Source organism: Rhinopithecus bieti, unplaced genomic scaffold, assembly GCF_001698545.2.
Source record: "Rhinopithecus bieti isolate Rb0 unplaced genomic scaffold, ASM169854v2 scaffold_315, whole genome shotgun sequence".
Lineage (NCBI taxonomy): Eukaryota > Metazoa > Chordata > Mammalia > Primates > Cercopithecidae > Rhinopithecus > Rhinopithecus bieti.
The window spans coordinates 2191298-2214807 of record NW_016803481.1 but is presented as its reverse complement, the minus strand read 5'-3'; the positions used below and the strand labels follow the sequence as shown (position 1 = coordinate 2214807).

The 23510-nt window shown below is 36.7% G+C and overlaps 2 protein-coding genes across 4 annotated transcripts in view; one reads left to right on the top strand and one right to left on the bottom strand.

The window, feature by feature from the left end:
• Positions 1-23510, top strand: part of ESCO2 (establishment of sister chromatid cohesion N-acetyltransferase 2) — a 29875-nt gene that overhangs the window by 3763 nt on the left and 2602 nt on the right. For both annotated transcript variants that reach the window (XM_017885047.1, XM_017885037.1), the window contains exons 4-10: positions 2282-2375; positions 6345-6402; positions 10243-10360; positions 11187-11318; positions 14302-14391; positions 15011-15154; positions 20470-20645. In XM_017885047.1, coding sequence (XP_017740536.1) covers positions 2282-2375; positions 6345-6402; positions 10243-10360; positions 11187-11318; positions 14302-14391; positions 15011-15154; positions 20470-20645 — 812 coding nt within the window. The remainder of the gene's footprint in view (positions 1-2281; positions 2376-6344; positions 6403-10242; positions 10361-11186; positions 11319-14301; positions 14392-15010; positions 15155-20469; positions 20646-23510) is intronic.
• Positions 21600-23510, bottom strand: part of PBK (PDZ binding kinase) — a 31640-nt gene continuing 29729 nt past the window's right edge. For both annotated transcript variants that reach the window (XM_017885059.1, XM_017885068.1), the window contains exon 8: positions 21600-21852. In XM_017885059.1, the coding sequence (XP_017740548.1) occupies positions 21737-21852 (116 nt within the window). In that variant the 3' untranslated portion in view covers positions 21600-21736. The remainder of the gene's footprint in view (positions 21853-23510) is intronic.

Here is a 23510-nt window from a genome sequence, read left to right as displayed (position 1 = left end):
CCATTTGACAAATACGGGCTCTTCATTTCTCTAAGTCAGTGTATATCTATTTAGATCAGTTTAGTTTTGATAATTTTACTTACTGCTGCCCTTGTAAGGCATTTAAGTTTTTAGTCCTCACTGTAAATATTTTTTTTTTCCTGTTTATCAGATATGGCCAAGTAGATTGTTAAATGCGATAGGCTCTTGCTGGCTAAGCCATGACAGTCTAATTTTACTAATTCATTTTCTGTTTATATCAACAAAACACTTCTGTGTCTTGATAGGGATTTTGATTACAAGAGTAAGCTTTATCAAAATTTATTAAACTGTGCTTTATACCTATACATTTATATGAAAATTAAGTTTTTTGAAAGTTTGGGGCATAACTCAAGCTAAAATTGTCTCAATCCAGTAAAACAAAGGAAGAATCTGCAGTTTCCCCATGCATCTCCTGATGATGATGATGATGATGATTTGGTACAGCCTGGTGGTGTACCAAATGAATGGTGACCTGATGAGTTCTCTGTAAGCAGTGTAACAGAGAATTCTGTAATTCTCTTTTCTGTCTTATTTTCATTTTCTTAGCTTCACTTGACGGGTTTGGTATTGAGTTAGTTTTCAGTAGTTTGGGAGGTTGGGCTTTTGTCATTTTAAATTTGTGGAAAGGGGCTATGCTCTCTCAGGATACTGATAAATACCCATGTCTAGAATTCACCTCTCCTAGCTAAGGGCGAATCTGATTTTCTGTTTTTTTATTTTTATTTTTATTTTATTTTATTTTTTGAGACAGAGTCTTGCTCTGTCACCTAGGCTGGAGTGCTGTGGCCGGATCTCAGCTCACTGCAAGCTCACCCTCCCAGGTTCACGCCATTCTCCTGCCTCAGCACCCGGAGTGCTGGGACTACAGGTGCGCGCACCACACCGCTAGTCTTTTGTATTTTTTCTTTTTTTAGTAGAGACCGGGGTTTCACTGTTGTTAGCGGCAGTAGCCAGAGATGGTCTCAATCTCCTGACTTCGTGATCTGCCCGGTCTCGGCCTCCCAAAGTGCTGGGATTATGGGCTTGAGCCACCGTGCCCGGCCTGTTTTTTTATTTTGAGACGGCTCACTGCAACATGTGCCTCCCGGGTTCAAGCAATTCTTCACCTCAGCCTGCCAAGTAGCTGGGATTACAGGCACCTGCCTACATGCCTGGCTAATTTTTGTATTTTTAGTAGAGATGGGGTTTCACCCTCTCGGCCAGGCTGGTCTTGAACTCCTGACTTCGTGATCCACCTGCCTTGGTCTCCCAAAGTGCTGAGATTACAGGTGTGAGCCACCATGCCCGGCTGGTGAATCTGATTTTCATGAGGATGCCCTTTCCCCAACTCATGGAGCCCTGAAAAGTGTTAAACTGATGGGTTATCCCACCTCTGCTGGGACATTATGGTTTTGAGTAGTAGAAGTTGTACTTTAACCAAGAGGTTTTTCCTTTTTCCCCAAGCCGTATATTCCCTATATTCCCTAGTAATTCCCAAATTAGTATGAGGGAGATCTGTCAGGATTTTTTCTACTTTGCGTTTCCCACATTCCTGCTACTCTCCAGTGACTCTAGAAAGTTATTCTTTCCTTAGCTGCTCATTTTAAAAGTTCATGGCAAAAAGTTGTCCCTTTCCAGTTTGGTGGCTGCTGGGGAAATTTTTGCCATTTTTACTGACTTTTTTGTGCATTTCATTATGGAAGTGATGGTCTGTAATAATTCTGCCGTCTCTATCAGGAAGTATAACACGTTTTTGAGAGGATGACATTACAACATGTGTACTCTGGCTTTTTTTTCTTTTGAGATGGAGTCTTGCTCTGTCGCCAGGCTGGAGTGCAGTGGCATGATCTTGGCTCGTTGCAACCTCCGCCTCCTGGGTTCAAGCGATTCTCCTGCCTCAGCCTACCAAGTAGCTGGGACTACAGGTGTGTGCCACCAAGCCCAGCTAATTTTTGTATTTTTAGTAGAGACGGTTTCACTGTGTTAGCCAGGATGGTCTCAATCCCTTGACCTCGTGATCCACCCACCTCGGTCTCCCAAAGTGCTGGGATTACAGGCATGAGCCACCGCACCCTGCCATACTCTGGCTTTTAAAAGATAATGTACATGTGGTGAATACAGGGGAAGTTTTCCTAAAAATAGTTTGACGATTGAAAATCACATTATGAAATGTAATTCATAATAAACCAAATCTTTTGTTTTAGAAATAGATCTGGGATTCATTCACTAGAAAACAGTTAAAAATTAGATTTGTTCCTTTTTTTTTTTAACCTATTTTCAGGATTCATCAGATGACAGAGTTTCGTCAAAGGAACATAAAGTTGATAAAAATGAGAATTTTCCTTCAGAGGATTCTCTTGGTGAGAATAAGACAAGTAAGAGAAAACTAGCATGAATTTAACTACTTAATGCTTTATTACATATGTTATATAATAATAATTCTTATAATAATTTTTGGATCTTTCTTTCTTCAGTAGTGTGCCTGTAGTTAGTATCTTGGTTTTTATCTCTGTGACACTGTTTTCTGTAGTAAAGCAGTGCATTGCATTTTGAAAAACAAGAAACAAGAAGATCCTAGGTTAAAATTGTAGACAAAATATTAGGCTTAATTGGTCTATGGCTGTGGCCAAGTTACTTAAGCTCTCTAGAGTTGAGTGTTCTCGTTAAAAAATCATACCTACTCTATCTTTCACCCAAAACAATGTAAGTTAAACTATTATGTGTATTTGTGATCAAAGCCCAGTTGTGAGCAGAACTTACCAAGTCTTATAAATGACACTGAAATTAAGCATCAGGAACCATGAGATTTTTGTCTAGGTTTACTGCTAATTAGCTGTATGATCTAGGAAGAGATCTCTAAAGAGTTAAAGTTAATATTTAAATTCCTGTCAGTTCTGAAATCCTATTCCTAATTTATGCTGTCAGTGTTCAATTAAATAGCTTACTAAATTATGAATACATAAAGCTGTTTATGATTCTGAGATGTGATGCTAATAACTAGTATTTACTGAGTGCTGAATATATATCAGGCAGTGCTAAGTATTTAGTATACATTATGTTTTTCATAGATTGTGCTCAAAGCACTGATACAATAGAACATACAACAGAAAAACAATGCCATCTACTTACAATAGTTATAAATTTTTCTTTTGAAATATATTTTACCATCCTGGTGAACACGGTGAAACCCTGTCTGTACTAAAAATACAAAAAAATTAGCTGGGCGTGGTGGCGGGTGCCTGTAGTCCCAGCTACTCGGGAGGCTGAGGCAGGAGAATGGCGTGAACCCGGGAGGCAGAGCTTGCAGTGAGCGAAGATCGCGCCACTGCACTCCAGCCTGGGTGACAGAGCGAGACTCCATCTCAAAAAAAATAAAATAAGATATATTTTAGTACATTGTCTAAGTCAATTTAAAGAAAAATAGTGAATAAAAATGATACAATGGTATAAGGATATGGCAGAAATCATGAAAGTTATATAAAAAGACCAAAAGTTTATTACTTAATAACTACAGTGTATCATTTAATTCTCCCAACTACTGTAGGTCCTGATATGCCCATTTATAGATGAGGAAATGGACTTGGGTTAAGTAACTTACCCATAGCAGCTCAGACTGTCACCTGCCTTGGTCTTATTTCTAGAGGAAGAGCTCTAATTATTTTTCAGTGCAAAGTTAAAGTTTGTTTTTTTAGCTCACTCTCAACTTACTATTTTCCTCAAATCAGTCGCTGTTTTAACTTTGGTCTTTTCTTTTAATAGACTGTTTATTTTGCCATAATTTTAGATTTACAGAAAAGTTAAAGTACAGAGAATAGCAGTGTATCTCTTACCCTGTTACCTCAATTCTTAACATCTTATGTTATAATACCTTTGTCAAAACTAAGAAACTGGTATTGGTATATTTTTTTTTTTTTTTTTTTTTTTTTTGAGATGGAGTTTTGCTGTGTTGCTCAGGCTGGAGTGCAGTGGCACCATCTCGGCTCACTGCAGCCTCTGCCTCCAGGGTTCAAGCATTTCTCCCGCCTCAGCCTCCCAAGTAGCTGGGACTACAGAGCATCTACCACCATGCCCGGCTAATTTTTGTTAAGATGGGGTTTCACCATGTTGGCCATGCTGGTTTCAAACTCCTGACCTCAAGTAATCCACCCGCCTCAGCCTCCCAGAGGGCTGGGATTATAGGCATGAGCCACTGTGCCTGGCCATAAACACTAGACTTTATTTGGAGTTTACCAAGTATTGGTAGTAGTATATTACTGTTAACTAAACTTTATTTGGAATCTTCTATTAATGTTTTCTTTCTGTCCCAGTATCCAATCCAAGGTACTGTATTATGTTTAAATGTAATGTGTTTTTAGTCTTGTCTGTGACATTTTCTGTCTTATTTCTTTGTTTGCATATTGCCAACTGGACATTGATATCTCCAACTCTAATCTAGTACTCCAGGATTTATTCTATCCTTTTTTCATCTGTAACTTCCCTCTCAGACAGTGAGGAACTTAGTTCCTACTATTCACTATTCACCTACTTACTTGTTCTGTCCCAGTAAACATGTAAAACAGTTTCGTAATTGTTAATTCATACCCCTGTGAGAAATATATTAACCAATTAGAGTGCAATTTTTTTTTCTCTTTGAGACAGAGTCTCACTCTGTCACCCAGGCTGTAGTGCAATGGCGCAATCTCAGCTCACTGCAACCTCTGCCTCTAGGGTTCTAGCAATTCTCCTACCTCAGCCTCCCGAGTACCTGGCATTACAGGTGTCTACCACCATGCCCGGCTAATTTTTTTGTATTTTTAGTAGAGATGGAGTTTCGCCATGTTGGGCAGGCTGGTCTCGAACTCCTGACTTCAAGTGATCCACCTGCCTCGGCCTCCCTTACCTTTCATCTCATTGTTCATGTTGAGGTTGAGATGAATCATATCTAATTCAGTCTTTTTTTCTATATGTAATTATTGCCGAAGTAAGCTTTTGTGGAATCCTGTATCAACTCATGCCATTCTTTTCTAAATGTGATATCTTTTCAATTTTTTCCCTTTGTGGAATTCCATATATAGTTAAATAATATATATATTAAATAATATACATATTTTCTAGGATTATAGGCGTGAGCCACTGCACTCGGCCTAGAGTGCAATTTTAAGTAGTGTCTTTTTGTCTTTATCCTTATAACTTCTAGTTAAAACACCATTTGCTGAAGTTACTTAGGCCAGCTTCTCTTTTTCCCCCACCTCCTTTGGTGTCGTTATGCTGTACAGTTCTAATATAGTTAGGTTCATTTCTCACAGTATGCATTCCATCTTAGGCTACCTCAATAGCCTGGTTGATATTTATACATATTTTTTCCTCATTTGATATACATTGAAGTTCATTCTTTGTGATTTTTACAGTTCTGTGGGTTTTATCAAATGTATAGAATTATGTATTAGCCATTACAGTACCATACAGAACAGTTCCTTCACCCTAAAATTTCCCTATGGCTACATTTTGTTGTTACTGTCCTTCCCCGCAGTCCCGTGGCAACCATTAATCTGCTTTTTATTTCTATAGTTTTACCTTTTCCAGGAAAAACATTATACATATGTATCCTTTGGGGTCTGGCTTATTTCACTTAGTAATACATTTAAGGTTCATCCATGTTGTTGGATATATCAGTAGTAATTCCCATTTATCACTGAACTGTTGGCATACCATAAGAATTCTTTATATATTCTGGATACAAGTTTTTGATCAGATATGTGATTGCAAATATTTTCTCCCCTCAATCTGTGGCTTGTCTTTTCATTCTCTATTTTGTAGAGCAAAATTTTAAATTTGGTAGTCTAAATTAATTTTTTATAAATGTATTATGCTTTTGGTGTTGTGTGTAAAACTTATTACCCAATCCAAGTTCATGAAGATTTTCCCTAATATTTTTTCTAGAAGTTTTCTAGTTTTATGTTTTTACTTTATTATTAATTTTTTTTGTAGAAACACAGTCTTGCTAAGTTGCCCAGACTTGTCTTGAACTCCTGGCCTTAGGCAATCCTCCCGTTTTTGGTCTCCTAAAGTGTTGGGATTACAGGCATGAGCCACCATGCCTGATCATAGTTTTACATTTAGATCTGTGATCCATTTGAGTTAAGTTTACATAAGGTTTGAATAGGTGTAATTTTTTTTGCATGTGGACGTTTAATTGGTCCAGCACCATTTGTTGAGGACTGTTTTTCCTCCATGGGATTACCTTTGCCTCTTTGTTAAATCTCGATCTTGAGTAGTATTTTGTCTTAATTAACCTTTGAAATCTTATGAATTAAAGCTTTGATTTTATTTGGTAATACACATTATCACAATTTTTCCCCTACCAGTTTCTCCTAAGTCCACTGTCTATCCAATCTTCAGTGCATCTTCAGTCAATTCAAAAAGGTGAGAATTGTTACTGTTTTAAAGTTCAAGCCTTATGAATTACACAGGTCCTCTGGGTCTCTTTTTCAGTCTCGTGCTACTTAATTTGGGGAGTTTTTTTTTCTTCCTCACTAAGGGGAATAGGAGAATAATATTGAGAATAGGGTGATGAAATCAGTCCCTCATGGAAACATAAGAACTTAAGAGTTGAGAGATGGAAAAGATCTTTATATGCTTGAGTAAGAGTAATTGCTAACATATAATACCTTACCCGTAATAAGTAGCTTTTGTATCTATTATCTTAATTTTCACAACAAATTTGAAGGTAGATACTATTATTCTATTTTTAGCCTAAAAAACTGTTAGTAGTTTAGCTACAGTTGCACAGCTATTAGATGCCAGGACCAGGACTAGAATCTATATCTGAACCAAATGCCCATTGGGTTATATTGCCTTCCCTGGGTGATAGTATAGTAGCTACAATTTAATAAGCATTCACAACTTCATGATGTAGGTACCATTGTTACCCCATTTTGTAGATGAGAAAGCTGGCTGGAGGAGTAACTAACTTGCAGCAGCTTAATGTTATCATAAAGTGTAGCTGAAGCTACCAATATCGTATTCAAAACTAAAGACTGCAATGGGGGAGGCACAGATGGATAGGGAGCATGATAGGCAGCACAGCTCTGAAAAAGTAGTTTCTTATAGTCTAAACATCTTCCTAAGTAGCTTTGATCCTTCTCTCTCCATTTGATTATAAATAACTCCAGATATTAACTAAGGAACTTCCTGGCTACATTTTCCTTACTCTCAGAGCACCTCACCTTAAATTGCCTCAGTGACTAGGTTGAGTGGGCAGCTTTTCCTCTTCAAAAGTTTGTTTCTAGTTTTTCTCACCTTTCCCATTTTTCACCTGTGTTGTCATCTTTCATGACCTTTTATTGAAGATGGGAGCTGTCTTAGTTCATTTTGTGTTGCTATCACAGAATACCATGGACTAGGTAATTTATAATGGACAGAAATTTATTTGGCTCACAGTTCTGGAGGCTGAGAAGTCCAAGATCAAGCAGCCACATCTGGTGGGTGCCTTCTTGCTGCATGATCCCATGGCAGAAGGCAGAACAAGAGAGCTTGGCTTGCAGCCTCACGTCCTTCAATAATCAACATTAATTCATTCATGAAGGTGGAGCCATCATGAGCTAAACACCTCTTATTAGGCCCCACCTCCCAGAACTGTTGCACTGGAGATTAAATTTTCACACATAAATTTTGGGGGACATGCTCAAACCATAGCAGAAGCCTACCACAATTAACTGATAAAAGTGTATACTAATTTAGTCTAGTATAAAGAGACAGGCCAGGGTCTGTGGTTCACGCCTGTAATCCCAGCACTTTGGGAGGCCGAGGTGGGTGGATCACCTGAGATCAGGAGTTTGAGACTAGGCCAACATGGTGAAACCCCATCTTTACTAAAAATACAGAAATTAGCTGGGAATGATGGGGCATGCCTATAATCCCAGCTATTCAGGAAGCTGAGACAGGAGACTAGCTTGAACCCAGGAGGTGGAGGTTGCAGTGAGCCAAGATCACGCCACTGCACTCCAGCTTGGGCGACAGAGCAAGACTCTGTCTCAAAAAAAAAAAAGACAGTGGGATACTATTTGTTAAATAATATGATATTGCTCTTTTTGTAGACTCCAAAATGTCAGTTATCAGCAATTTGAGATTTAATCTGTTACTTCAGATAGATTACAGATTCTCAAAGTGCTTAGTCTCACATTTGTTTTTTGGTTTTTAAAATTCATTCAATGAACATTTAGAGAGTATCACATGCTATTGAGCTATACTGAGTTCTAGAGATGTGAAGATAATTAACGTGGTCTACTATCGAGGTTATGGTTAGAGGAGGGTAGACATTTAAACAAGTATAGTATAGTGTTACAATTGCTAAAATGGAAGCAAAGAGGTGGCTATCACGCATGCAGGGTCAGGGAGAGCTGAGTTAGCAAAGTCTGCATAAGGTGAAAAGGGTCAGTAACTTGGACAAGTGTTTTTTCATACTGTAGGTAGCAGCCCATTAGTAGTTCGTCAGACCAGTTTAGGGTGTCATATCTTGTGACAGTTACTATGGGACTGAACGAAGGTGGACGAACACAGAAATGAAGACAAAGACAAAAGGATCTTTTTAAAGAAGGGGTTGGGAGCTTCTTGCTTCTAGTGAGCAAGGGCCCTGAGCTTCTACAGCCTTTCATATTTATTGGATAGAAACAGCAGGGAGGAGGAGGTAAAGGTCAGCTGCATGATTTATCACAGGTTCACATGATTGTTAACAAGCTTCAAATGTGCCTGTAGATAATGGCAAGAAACACTGTGCCTGGGCATGACTGCCCTCAGCATTCCTTCTGGGTGGCAGACGCAGTTGGTCAGTTTGCCAGCAACCTGCATTCATGAGAACAGTTTGCTGTTTGCTCATATGGCCTCCAGTGGTATACTGAATTGGTCACAACGCTCATTCTTTGGGCCTCCAACAATAGCATTTATTTTTAGTGGAATAGTGTATCTCTCACACAGCAAGTATATTTAGTGAAACTTTGGTTTTATGTCTGTACTAGTCATGTGAAATGTATTTCTTAGCATAGCTTTGTCAAGTCAATTTGAAAACTACTTATCAGACAAATGGTAACAAGACGGCTTGACTTAGCTTAATGCAGTAGAGCTAATGCTCCACTTTTTTTTTTCTACTTTATCAGGTTTTTTTTTCCTCTTGTTTGAACCTCTTACTTTGGGCACTAGGGTTTTGGTTTTTTTTTTCCTTATTTACTTATACTCTTTAGGGATTTCTACTCCTTTGGTCCCTGGAAAACCAAGGTCCTTTCATTACAAGGCAAGGGTTACAAACTCAGTACCTACAGAACCAGCAGGCTGGGTGGAGACTAGGGCCAGCTGAAGAATTGCCCACTTAAAAGGGGGTGTGCTATTCCAAGTTCGAACTTGTAGATTCTTTGATGGAATAGAGGTTTAGTGATCTTACAGTGTCTCTTTTAATATTGGAAATACACATTTTTAAGTGAAATCTCTAAATTTTAAAATATTGGAGGCTAATCCAAAGTTTTAAATAACATATGGGTCAACCAAAACATATCTGCTAGCTAGATTTGGCCTGAGGGGCTCCGGTTTGCAACCTCTGTAAGTCAATCTCAGCATTCTTTCCTAATAGGTAAAGGTTGTCTCAACTACATCTATCCAGCCTAAATTTTTTTTTTCCTTAAGAATTTCAGAGTAGTGAGATGCTGCTTTTGGTATAAGGAAAAGCAAATTTAGTAGCTTCATTGCCCAGGTAAAACGTTGCTGGGTCATAATATGATGGTGACTCTGATTTCCTGTGGATCTGTGAAGTTCAGTATTATACTTATTTCCTCCAGTACCTCAGGAATTTCTTTATAACTGTATAGGTAAATATTGTCCTAAGATTTGATAAAGCAAAAAAATCTTTTTTTAAAGGGTGAAGTCAATTTCCAAAGTGTGCATCTGTGTGCATTTGATATTGTAGAAGAAAGTCCCTGGGACTTGGAGTCAGAGGACCAGGATTTGAGTGTTAATGCTGCCCTTTACTAGTTACTTTACCTTGAGTAAATTACTGACCCTCTCTGAGTGGGCCTCAGATTTCTCATTATTCCTGTCCCTATTATCTCATCAAGTTAATGTCAGAAAGCACTAAAAATTGCAAGGTACTCTGTTAAATGTCTGCTTTATTTCCCTTGTAATTCCTCAAAAATTATAAATTTATATATTTATCAACTTATATATCAAATTATGATATTTATCAAATTTATATGATATTAATCAACTTTCTGTGTCAAGATCTTTAGGTGAAGAACAGCTTTCTGTGGGATCTATCAACTTCTTGAAACAGACCAATATCCAGAAAAATGCTAATGCCAGAGATACAAGTAAAAAAACAAAAGACCAGCTCATCATTGTGAGTAAATTCAAAACAAAGCTTCTCCTATCTAGCCCTTTACAGAAAAACTCCTGTATTAGACAGTTCAGAACTTGGTATTTTCAATGGCATTAAGCAATGTTTTATGTGACAGAATGGGAGTTATAGGTGGTGACACTGAATATTCTTGAATTTATCTGTGCTTTTCCTGCACTTTATTTTTTGTCAATTCTTGAGTCAAATAATTTTGATATTCTTTAAGAATAATTTAATATTCTTAGCCACTTAAGGAAAAATATTGTATAATATAGAAGTCCTAAAATTTTGCTGTTTTGAAATAAGGCTTTTCAGGTCTTTAAGAGTTTCATTAAAAAGTTCTGTTGTTCGTTTTAGCTATAATTTCCACAATTTAGTCTTATTGCTTCTTAGAACCATGGGTCTAGTAAAGAATCTTGTAAAATAAAAGAATCTTTGGTTTTATAGTGTCCATTCAAATAAACAATTCTCTTCCATCGATTTATTGCATTTTTAGATCTCTTCTCCCCCGCCGCCCCAGCCAAAGAGATGGAGTCTCACCATGTTGCCCAGGCTGGTCACTAACTCCTTGGCTCAAGTGATCCACCCACCTCAGCCTCCCAAAGTGCTGGGATTATAGGCATGAGCCACTGTGCCCGGCCTGATGTCATTTCATTTTGTTTTGGGGGAGGGAAGGAGGATATAGTAACCAGACTTTCATTTAGTTTTTCTCTTGTGTCAGCAGAAAAAAAAAAATTAGGTGAAATTTGAATGAATGGTTATAGGAACTTAATTTAGAGCTATTTGTGCTATATTTAAATGGGCTTCTTTTTATACCCCCCAATTATAGGATGCTGGTCAGAAACATTTTGGGGCTACTATGTGCAAGTCTTGTGGTATGATATATACTGCTTCCAACCCTGAAGATGAAATGCAACATGTACAGCATCACCACAGGTTTCTGGAAGGAATCAAATATGTGGTGAGCCAAAAGATAGTCTTTCAGTTTGTTCTAGAAGTAAAACTGCTTTAAAAGAGGCATTTCTTTTTCACCACCTAGCCTGAAAAGTTAACTTTTAATGATGATGTTTCAAGCTTACCTTCTCAATATAGGATAAATATTTTGTAAACACTGCATTCTGAGCAGAGCTGAACAGTCAAGATATACAAAATTCAAAGACCTGAAGAGATACCCTCTTCCCACTATAGTGTTATCTTTATGGATAGCCTTAGAAAAAATAACCTTTCCATGACTTCTCCAGGTTTTTTCTGAGAGGAGAGGTCCCACCCATTCATTAAATACCTTTCAAGTCCCAACACATCCTATCATTGGCCCTACCTTTATGATTGTACCTGCTACTCATTCCTTTTCCCCTATTTTTATTGCCATAGTTAATACGTTCACAATGTTTTTAGCCTGTTTATTGAAACAGCTTGCTTTCTGGGTTCCCATAGTGCTACCAGAAATAATGTTTTAAAACATAAGTCTAGGCTGGGCGCGGTGACTCACTCCTGTAATCCCAGCATTTTGGGAGGCCAAGGTGGGTGGATCACCTGAGGTCAGGAGTTTGAGACCAGCCTGCCCAACATGGCGAAACCCCGTCTCTACTAAAAATACAAAAAATTAGCCAGGCATGGTGGCAGCCACCTGTTTATCCCAGCTACTCAGGAGACTGAGGCAGGAGAATCGCTTGAACCCAGGAGACAGAGGTTGCGGTGAGCCGAGATTGCGCCATTGCACTCTAGCCTGGGTGACAAGAGCTAAACTCCATCTCAAAAAAAAAAAGCCACAAATAAAACATAAGTCTAGTATGATTCTACATACTTCTCAAAAGAAAAAGTTCCCACCAGCAGTTTGGTGCTCTTTAATCTGGCCCCAACCTTTTCTATATATATGCATATAAAATATATACAAAAGAGAAAGTGTATGTGTGTATAATGTAAATTCTTGCCCTCTCTGATATCTCTACATCAGCCAGAAAGTTCTAAAACATAGGTTCTGACATTGTCTGCTTCACACTTGACAGCTTTCTGTTGCACTAGGAATAAAACCGAGACTCCTTACCTTGGCCAGCAGATCTCTTCATATCTGGCCCCTGCTCACCTTGTCGCATGACACAGTCCCTCTCCAGCTCTAAGCTCCTGCCACTGGAATAAGCCACATCTCTGATGAAGCCAGACTATACTATATTGGATTTCTTTCTTTAATTTATGGAAACATACTGGGCGTGTTATCTTTTATATATTTTGTATGTTAGTCCTGTGTTACAAATACATTCTCCCTGTCCCTTTTTTTAAGGTTTGAATTTATATTTTTGATATAGTAATACTTTCACATGATTCGAAATTCACAGAATGCAAAAGTATATCCAGTGAAGTGTTTCTCCGTACCCCTTCCAGAAACCTTGTTCCTCTATCTATAGGCATCCAGCATTCACAGGTTCATCTATATATCTTTCAGAGATATTTTCTGCATATACAAGCAAATACCATTACTTGGATTTTTTTTAACCTTTTTATGGTGTATATTGCTACAAAGAAAACAAAATTTTTATTTAGCTAATTTGTGACCTTTGGTTTCTTAAGTCAGGAACATCATCTCAGTCCCAAAATTAGTAAGAAGTTTTTCCTATATTTAAAAAAATGTATAGCTATAAATTTTATATTTAGACCTTTAATCCACTGGAAGTTTTTCAAGACATAGTGTCCGAGATGGATCTTAAGTTGATATTCTTCCTAAAGGACTGCAAAGTGTGCCAACATTACTGTTTGACTGGTTTATCTTCCACACTGATTAGCAATGCCACCTTTAATGCATACCAAATTCCCACATATAAATGGGCTTGTTATTGGACACTTCTGCACCATCCATTATTTCCTATGCCAGTGCCATACTTTTACAAACGTAGCTCCATACTGTATTTGGATGTATGGTTAAGTTCCCTTTCATCCTTCTCTGTAAAAAATGTCTTGACTTTTTCTGCACATTTACTCTTTCAAATTAAAAAAGGAGCCTATCATGTTCCCCCCAAATAAAAAATCTATTCTAATTTTTATTGAAAGTAGTCAAACTAATGCCATTTATTTCTAGGGAAAAAAAATCTTAGTATAACTTAGAAACTTAGTATAGTACATACTATAATATAAACTTAGTATATACTATAATATAAACCTAGTGTATACTTAGAAACTTAGTATACCTCTGATTGATTCATATCTTTGATGTCTTTCAGGAACATTTTATAGTTTTGTCAATATGGATCTTACTAAATTTATTTCTAATATTTCAACCTCATTTTTTCCAGTCAGTCAGTTACACCACATTTTTTTTTTTGCCATTCTCTACACCTTTGCTTATTCAGTTAGTTGCCTTAGCCTGAAGGCAAGTTAACCGCCTTCCCCATTATGCTCATTGACATCTTACCAAGGTTTTTAAAGCCTTTTCAAGTACCATAATACTTCAGTATCATTCAAACACTAGGGCCACATGCCAAAGCACTATGCTGGGGATTGAGATTAAAATAGTTGTAAGACTGTGCCCTTCCGTGGTCTTGTTAAACATAAGGGACAAACATATAAGGACTTTTATTTAGCCTTTTCTTGGAATTTGGCTTATTCTTCTACCCCTCCCCTACCTGCCCTCTAGTCTCAAACTCCTGACCTCAAGTGATCCACCCGCCTCAGCCCTCCCAAAGTGCTAGGATTACAGGTGTGAGCCACCGCACCACTACCTCTTTACCTTGTTTTATAATCATATGCATGTCTCCAGATAGGATATAAGCTTGTTGAGGCCAGGTACCTGTTTTAGGCATCTTTTATTTCTCTTCCCACATTACTTTTAGTTGGATTTCATCTTTTTTAAATATCTGTTACTGTTTAGCCTTTTGTCTTCTGCACATCAAATTATTTAATGTTGGTTTTTTTCTCTTCACAAATTAAACTGTGACCCTTTTTTCCTTTGGCAGGGTTGGAAGAAAGAACGTGTAGTAGCAGAGTTTTGGGATGGGAAAATCGTGTTGGTTCTGCCACATGATCCAAGCTTCGCTATCAAAAAGGTATGGAACATTATCTTTTTAACTCTTGCATTTCCCCACCCCCAAGAAATCAACCTATGTTGAAGTGCACACTGCCTTTGCTGACAGATAATTCACTTGGGTACCTGCTTAATGATTACTTTCGTAGCAATTTATACAAAACTAAACTTAGAATTGTTGGACAAAGGAGTAAAGAAGGCAGATAAGGCTCCATAGCTTATCTTTTATGTTCATCTTTCCCTTGTGAAAGATAAACTAAGCTTTCAGTTTGAGAAATTAATGGCCCCCAGGGTCTATTTCTTATATTGGTGTTGCCTGTGTTTCTGAGGTTGGATGTCTAGCCACCATGAATAATGAATAAAGCTAAAACAAATCTGTTTTAATGCTTTCTGTTCCTTATCCCTCCCAGGTGTCTGAATTTCTGCTGAAAGTGATCTTTAAAATAGGTTCTTAAAACCTTGTTTCCACAGTAGCAGCTACATGCATCAATAGTGAAATAATTTTGGAGGTGTATCAATTTAAGAAATAGAAATTAAAGACACTAAAGTAACAGTAATCATACATTTTGTGTATATAAATATGTATAGTTTCTATTGTACTTTTTAAAACATTCACCTGTCTTGGTTTTTAAAATCATTAGGTAGAAGATGTCCAAGAACTTGTTGATAATGAATTGGGCTTCCAGCAAGTTGTTCCTAAATGTCCAAACAAAATAAAAACTTTTCTTTTTATATCTGATGAAAAGAGAGTAGTTGGGTGTTTAATTGCAGAACCCATCAAACAGGTATGGTATATTTATTTTAAATTATTGGCATAATTTGCGGGCAAAATAAAGAGAAAAGTTGAGAGAAGTCTCAGCGTTTAAGATTGCTACCATTAATGGCATTCTTCTACTGGAATATCCTTGACCTTGTGGATAATTGAAGTTATTTATTTCCATTAATATTTGGAATTTTGCTTTATATAAACAGGATAGGTAAGCCAGTCTTATGTTCATGTAATCATTTCCACAGCTGGACTATAAAGTATAGTGATTTTAAGTAAGCAGATCTATAAATCGAAGTTTTTAAACATGTGGCTTAGTGAACGTTAATATTTTTGGCAAAATAGTCATTATCCCTTAATTAGAATCTAATTTGGGTACTAATTAGCAATGTTCTAGAAGACATAGTTTTTCCTTGTGTTATTAGAAGTTGGAGAGAAAAGCAACTTGTTTGTATTTTTGCCAGTATAAGTGATCAGTTTGGCCTTTTCCTTCTCCCTCAGCTTTATAAAGGTATAACTCACAAATAAAAATTGCAAATATTTATAGTGTACAATGTGATATTTTGATATAGGTATACATTGTAAAATGACTAAATCAAGCTAATATATCTTTCACCTCACATACTTATCAACTTACTGTGATGAAAACATTTAGATCTCCTCCCCTTGCAATTTTCATTTTCTTCTTTTTCTTTCTTTCTTTTTTTGAGACAGAGTCTTGCTTTGTTGCCCAGGCTGGAGTGCAGTGGTGCGATCTCAGCTCACCACAACCTCTGCCTCCTAGGTTCAGCCTATTCTCCTGCCTCGGCCTCCCAAGTAGCTGGGACTACAGCCGCGTGCCACCATGCCTGGCTAATTTTTGTATTTTTAGTAGAAACGGGGTTTCCTATGTTTTCCACGCTGATCTTGATCTCCTGACCTCGTGATCTGCCCACCTCAGCCTCCCAAATTGCTGGGATTACAGGCATGAGCCACTGTGCCCGGCCTCTAGCAATTTTCAAGTATACATTAGCTATAGTCATGCCGTACAATAGATCTGCAGAATTTATCCTAACTTAAACTTTGTACCCTTTACCAACATTTCCCCATTTCTCCCATCTCTCACTCCCCCACCCTCTGGCAACCACCATTCTACTCTGCTTCTATGAAGTCAACTTCTTTAGATTACCTGTGTGAGATGTTGCACTATTTTTCTTTTTTGCTTGGCTGATTTCACTTAACATAATGTCCTCCAGGTTCATTCACGTTGTTGCAAACGTCAGGATTTCCTTTTTAAAGCCTGAATAGTATTCCACGTGTATATGTACCACATTTTCTTTATTCATTCATCCATTGATGGACACTTAACGTTGATTACATATCTTGGCTACAAATAATGCTGCCTTGAACATGAGAGTACAGATTTCTCTTCAACATACTGATTTCAGTTCCTTTGGATATACACTCAGAAGTGGGATTGCTGCATATGGTGGTTGTATTTTTATAGTAATCATCCTGACAGGTGTGAGGTGATCTTGTTTTAATTTGCATTTCCTTCATGAATAGTAATGTTGAATGAACATTTTTCATATGCCTGTTCCTAATTTGTATGTCTTTTGAGAAATATCTATTCTGGTTCTTTGCCCGTTTTTTAATCTGAGTATTTGTTTTCTTGCTATAGAGTTATTTATATATTTTGGATATTATCCAGTATTGTATATGCAAAATTTTTTCCAGTCAATCAGTAGGTTGGTTGGTTTGTGTTTATCCACTCTGCTATGCAGAAACTTCAGTTTGATTTTACATTTCTTTCTTTTATTGCCCACACTTTTGGGGTCATAGCCAGAAAATTATTGCCCAGACCTATGTCAAGCTTTTTTCTCATTTTTTTTCTTGTAGTTTTACAGTTTCAGGTCCGTCATTTTAAGTCTTTAATCCATTTTGAGTTGATTTTTGTATGTGGTTTGAGATAAGGCTCCAATTTTATTCTTCTTTTGTGCATATTCATTTTTCCCAACATCATTTATTGAAGAGACTGTGTCCTTGCCCCATTGTTTGTTCTTGATATGTTTGTCAGATACCAGTTGACTCTAAATGCCTGGATTTATTTTATCTGTTTTGTACCATTGGTTGCTATGTTTTGTTTTAATGCCAATAGGAGTGCAATGCCCCTCAGCTTTACTCTTTGGTGTAGATTGCTTTGGCCGTTTGGAATCTCTTATGGTTCCATAGGATTTTAAGACTGTTTTTTATATTTTTGTGGCAAATGCCATTGGAATTTTGATAGGGATTGCGTTGCATTTGTAGATTGCTTTGGGTAGTATGGACATTTTAACAATATTAATTCTTCCAAGCCGTGAACACTGGGTATCCTTCCATTTATGTGGATTTCTTCAGCTTCTTTCATCAGTGTTTTCTGGTCTTCAGCGTATGGATCTTTCACCTCCTCGGTTAAATTTATTCATAAGTGGGTTTTTTTTTTTTTTATGCTGTTGTAAATGGATTGTCTTCTTGATTTCTTTTTTAGATAGTTTGTAGTTCATTGTTCCTATATAGAAAAGGTGCTGACTTTTGTATGTTGATTCTGTATCCTGCACCTTTCCTGAATTTAATAGTTTTTTGGTGGAGTCTTTAGGGTTTTCTGTGCATAAGTTCATATCATTTGCAAACAGATGATTTAACTTCTTCCTTTAAATTTGAATGACTTTCTTTTTTCTTCCTAATTGCTCTGGTGAGGAATTCTAGAACTATGTAGAATAGAAATGATGAGAGTCAGCATCCTTGTCTTATTCCTGATCTAAGAGGAAAAGCTTTCAATTTTTCATTGCTGAGTATGATGTTAGTTGTGGGCTTGTGGTATATGGCCTTTAGTATATTGAGGTACATTCCTTCTGTGTCTAATTTGTTGAGAGTTCTTATCATGAAAGGATGTCAGATGCCTTTTCTGTATTGAGATGATCATATAGTTTTGTTCTTCATTCTGTTAATATGGTGTAACACATCGATGTGCATGTATTGAGCCATCCTTGCATCCAGGGATAAAGTCCACTGGATCATGGATAAGAGATAGTGAGACCCTATCTCTTAAGAAAGAAAAAAAAAGTTCTTTTAATGTGCTAGTTTGCATCTATTTATCAGGAATATTGGCCGGTAACTTTTCTTGTAGTGTCCTTTTCTGGCGTTGGTATCAGGTTAATTCTAGTCTTGTAAAATGACTTTGGGGGTATTCTTCCTCTTCAGTTTTTTGGAAGAGTTTGAGGATTAGTATTCTTTAAATGTCTGGTAGAATTTAGCAGTGATGTCATTACAGATGGGCCTTCTTATGCAAGTTGTTTTTGTTTTGTTTTTTTTAACTAATTGAATCTCCTTTCTATTGGTTTAGATTTTCTGTTTATTCATGATTTGGTGTAGGTAGGTTGTATGCCTCTCGGAATTTGTTTCTTATAGGTTACCTGATTTGTTGATATATAATTATTCATAGTCTCTTACGATCCTTTGTACTTCTGTGATAATCAGTTGTAATATCTCCTCTTTTCGTTTGTGATTCTGTTTAGTTGAGTCTTCTTTTTTCTTAGTCTAGCTAAAGGTTTGTCTATTTTATTACCTTTCAAAAAACCAACTCTTCATTTTGTTGATCTTTTCTATTTTTCGAGTCCTTGTTTAATTTATCTCTACTGATCTTTATTTTCTTCCTTCTACTAACTTTGGGCTTTATTCTTTTTCTAATTCTTTGAGGTGTAACGTTAGGTTACTTGAGATCTTTCTTCTTTTTTATGTAGAACTGCTTTTGCTGCATTTCATAGGTTTTGGTATGCTGTGTTTCCATTTTCATTTGCCTCAAGAAATTTGTCAATTTCCCTTTTAATTTCTTTGATCTGTTGGTTTTTCAGGAGCATGTGGTTTAATTTTCACTTATTTGTCAGTTTTCCACTTTTCCTCTTGTCATTGAGCTATAATTTTATACTGTATGAATGTCTCTTTAAAAATTAATAATAATAATAAAAAACTAAACATGTATTTACCATATGATCCAGCCAAAACAAAGGAAAACTGATGTACACACAAAAACCTGTACAAGAATGTTAATAGCGGCTTTATTTGTAATAGCCAAAACCTGGTAACAACTAAAGTGTCCTTAAATGCTTTAAGTGAATGATAAGCTATGATACATCCATATGATGGAATACTACTTAGCGATAAAAAGGAACAAAGAATTGATATACTTAACAACTTGGATGAGTCTCAGGGGCATTATGCTGAGTGGAAAAAAAGCCAATCTCAAAAGGTCATATGGTGTGTGATTTCATTTATATAATATATAACATTCTCATTATAGCCATGGGGAATAAATTGGTGGTTGTCAGGGATTGAGGTTGGGAGACGGGGTAGTGTGGATGTGACTATAATGAGCAAGAAGATCTTTGTGGTGACTCAATAGTTCTGTATTTGATTGTGATGGTAGTTAGATGAATATACAGGTATGATTAAGTGTCCTGAAACTATACACACACATTTTACCAATGGTAATTTCATGGTTTTGGTATTATACCAGCTAGGGAAGATGTAATCATTGGGGAAAACTCAGGAAAGGATACATGGTCCTCTGTAGTGGTTTTTTCAACTTCTCATGAATCTATTTCAAAATAAAAATGTTTTTTAGGAAACTTGAAATACCAACCAAATTTCATAGTTAATAGATATAAATCTTTAGTGTTACTGGTTTCTTTAGGTGGTCATATATACATTTTAGGATGGAGAGAATGCTAGAGGTTGATATACTTTATTGAAAGGAAGAGTCTAATGTCTACAATTGTTTTTTTTTTTGAGGCGGAGTCTCGCTCTGTCGCCCGGACTGGAGTGCAGTGGCCAGATCTCAGCTCACTGCAAGCTCCGCCTCCCGGGTTTACGCCATTCTCCTGCCTCAGCCTCCCGAGTAGCTGGGACTACAGGCGCCCGCCACCTCGCCCAGCTAGTTTTGTATTTTAGTAGAGACGGGGTTTCACCGTGTTAGCCAGGATGGTCTCGATCTCCTGACCTCGTGATTCGCCCGTCTCGGCCTCCCAAAGTGCTGGGATTACAGGCTTGAGCCACCACGCCCGGCCCAATTGTTTTAATTAAAGAGGAAAGTTTCATAATGCTATGGGATGCACTAGAATGTGTGAATGTCTCAACACCACTAGTTTTTTTTAAACATTGTGTGACTAAATGGATAAGAATTTAAGAAATAGAAAATATTTTAACATATTTGGTGGAGATATAAATTTTGATACTTGTTTTATTTTAGGAATATTTTTTTAAAAACAGTGTGAACTCATCTGTGTTGTTAGCTGTAGATGCTTCTGTATATCATTGCAGGCCTTTCGTGTCCTGTCTGAACCAGCTGGTCCAGGATCCCCAACCTCTACAGAATGTTCTAGGGCTTGGCAATGTTCAGATGTACCAGAACCTGCAGTCTGTGGGATAAGTAGAATCTGGGTTTTCAGACTGAAGAGAAGAAAGCGCATTGCAAGACGACTGGTTGATACCCTCAGGTAAGAAATAAAATGGATCTAGATCCAGAACCTTAGGTTCATAGCTTTCCTAGTACCTCTCAGCTTCTGAGCTAAAGAGAAGGATATTGGTAAGATACTTCTGTATAAATACTATCAAAGTCAGACTAAGGAAGGTATAGGCACTAGAAAAACCATACTAGATGTACTCAGTCTAGGGCACAACATTCCAGGTCTGAAACATACTAGCCCACTGCTTTTCAAACTACCTGTGCTAAAGGACTAGTTTAATTTGTCACAGATCAACACTAATAAAATAAAAATGGATTGCTAGAAAAAAATAGAAAAACAAAACAAAAATACAATCTCAAATTGTTATTAGACTTAGCAGATGTGAAATTACACCTCAATCTATACAAAGTAAAGGTTTGAAAAATTACAGAAGCTGTACATGTTCATTGATAGTGACTAGATAATGAAGACTTGCTATAACTCATAAGCATAACTTAAAAAGTGGATTTGTGAGACAATCCATAGAACGAGAGAAAATAGTTGCAAATCATTTGTCTAAGGAGGGTCTAATACCCATAAAATTCTTAGAACACAATAAAAAGACAACCCAATTTAAAAATGGACAAAGAATTTCAGTAGACATTTCTCCAAAGATGAATTGCAAATGGTTAATTCAACATAACAAGATGCTCAACATCTTTATCAGGGAAATCACAAAACCATAGTGAGATCCCACTTTATACCCAGTAGGATGACTGTAATCAAAAAACAGACAAGTGTCCGTGAGGATGTAGAGGAAACAAACTCTTGTACATTACTGGTAGGAATGTAAACTGGTACAGTTGGTGTGGAATACAATCTGATGGTTTCTCAGAGTTAAACTGTTATGTGACCTAGCAGTTTCACTCCTAGGTTATATATTCAAGAAAAGAAAACATGTCCACACAAAACCTTGTACATGAAGGTTCATAGCAGGATTATTTATAAAAGCCAAAAAAGTACAATCTGTGATTAATGGATAAATGTGGTATATTGATACAATAATAACAATGGGATGTTATTCAGCCGTAAAGGAAATTCTGTCACATGCTGCAACGTGGAAGAACCTTGAAAACATTATGCTAATTGAAGTAAGTCAGTTGCAGAAGATCGCACATCATATGATTACATTTATATAAAATGTTCATAAGAGGCAGGCAGATCCAGAGGCAGAAAGTAGATGTGTAGTTTCCAGGGACTGAGGAAAGATGGAGAGCAACTAATGAGTACTGGATTTGGGATAATAAAAATGTTCTAGAATTAGATAGTGGTGGTGATTGGACAATATTTGTTAATATACACAAAACCACTCAGTTGTACACTTTTAAAGGGTGAGTCTTATGGTATATAAGTATATATATCTCAACCAAAAAAATTAGTCTCCATTTTTAATTCCCATGTACACACTTTGAACTAGCACTATGTATTGCTGTTTAAAGTTTCCAATGTCACAAACAAGCTTGTTTGCTAATTTACCTAATCTAGGTTATATGGATGAATTTCACAACACTTACTCTCTCAATTTCTACACATATTTCATTGTCTAGATAATAGGTTACAAACCAATAAGCACACTTTGACCAAACCAAAGACCACACTTTGGAATACTGTTATTCAAGCCTCTTGCATTCTATGCCACTTTTTAAAAATAAATACCAACACCATTATGGGGACCCAATCTTGGGCCATAAATCCTAGTCAATCACACATACTTACAAAAGGAATCAGTAGGAAAAATTGATATCTTAAAGATTTTTGATGATTAGTTATGAAATACTTTTCTATGTTTTATATTAGATATATAAATTTGGTATGAGGAATACCAGTATCTAACCTAGTTCTACCATATTATGTATTTAATTATAGTATTTAATATATTAGAAACTTACGTCTTCTAATTGAATCAAATTCTAATTTTTTATTCTGAAATAATTTCAGACTTACAAAAGAGCAGCAAGAGTAGTAAGAAGTCTTTGTCAAGATCTATTAAGTTCAACATTTACCTCATTTGCTTTACCATTCTATGTTTAGATAAACTTCCTGAATTATTTTGTTACATATATTACGCTCCTTTACCCCTTCATGCATTGGTGTGTTTTTCTTAAGAACAAGAATATTCTCTTATATAACTATGATACAATTATCAAATTTGGGAAATTTAATATTGATATAATGCTTTTATCTGACAGTCCATATTTCACTTTTGTCTGTTGTCTCAAATGTCCTTCATGGCTTTTTTTTTTTTTTTTTCTGCCCAGTATCACATACTGCATTTAGTTTTCACATCTCTTTAATTTTCATCTTCCCTAATCTGGAACAGTTTCTCAGTCTTTTGACATTGAAGAATTTGAAGAGTACAAGCCAGTTATTTTACAGAATATCCCTCAATTTTGATTAATTCTGTTTTTTTCTTTCACAAACAAGTTGTGGGAGATGTTGAATTCTTTTAACCATTTCCTTATTACTTTTAATCCTAAGGTAAGCAAGATCAAGGAGAGTTGTAGTCAAAATGCAGATTAGTTTTTCCCTTCTTAAAGCTCTCAGTGGATGTCTTCGTTGAAAAAAGTATATGGGCTGGGCAGTGGCTAATGCCTGTAATCCCTGTACTTTGGGAGGCCAAGGAGGGCTGATTACCTGAGGTTGGAAGTTCAAGACCATCCTGGCTAACATGGAGAAACCCCGTCTCTACTTTAAAAAAAAATTAGCCGGGGGGGGGGACGCATGCCTATAATCCCAGCTACTTGGGAGGCTAAGGCAGGAGAATCGCTTGAACCTAGGAGGCGGAGGTTGTAGTGAGCCAAGATCACACCACTGCACTCCAGCCTGGGTGACAGAGTGAGACTCTGTCTCAAAAAA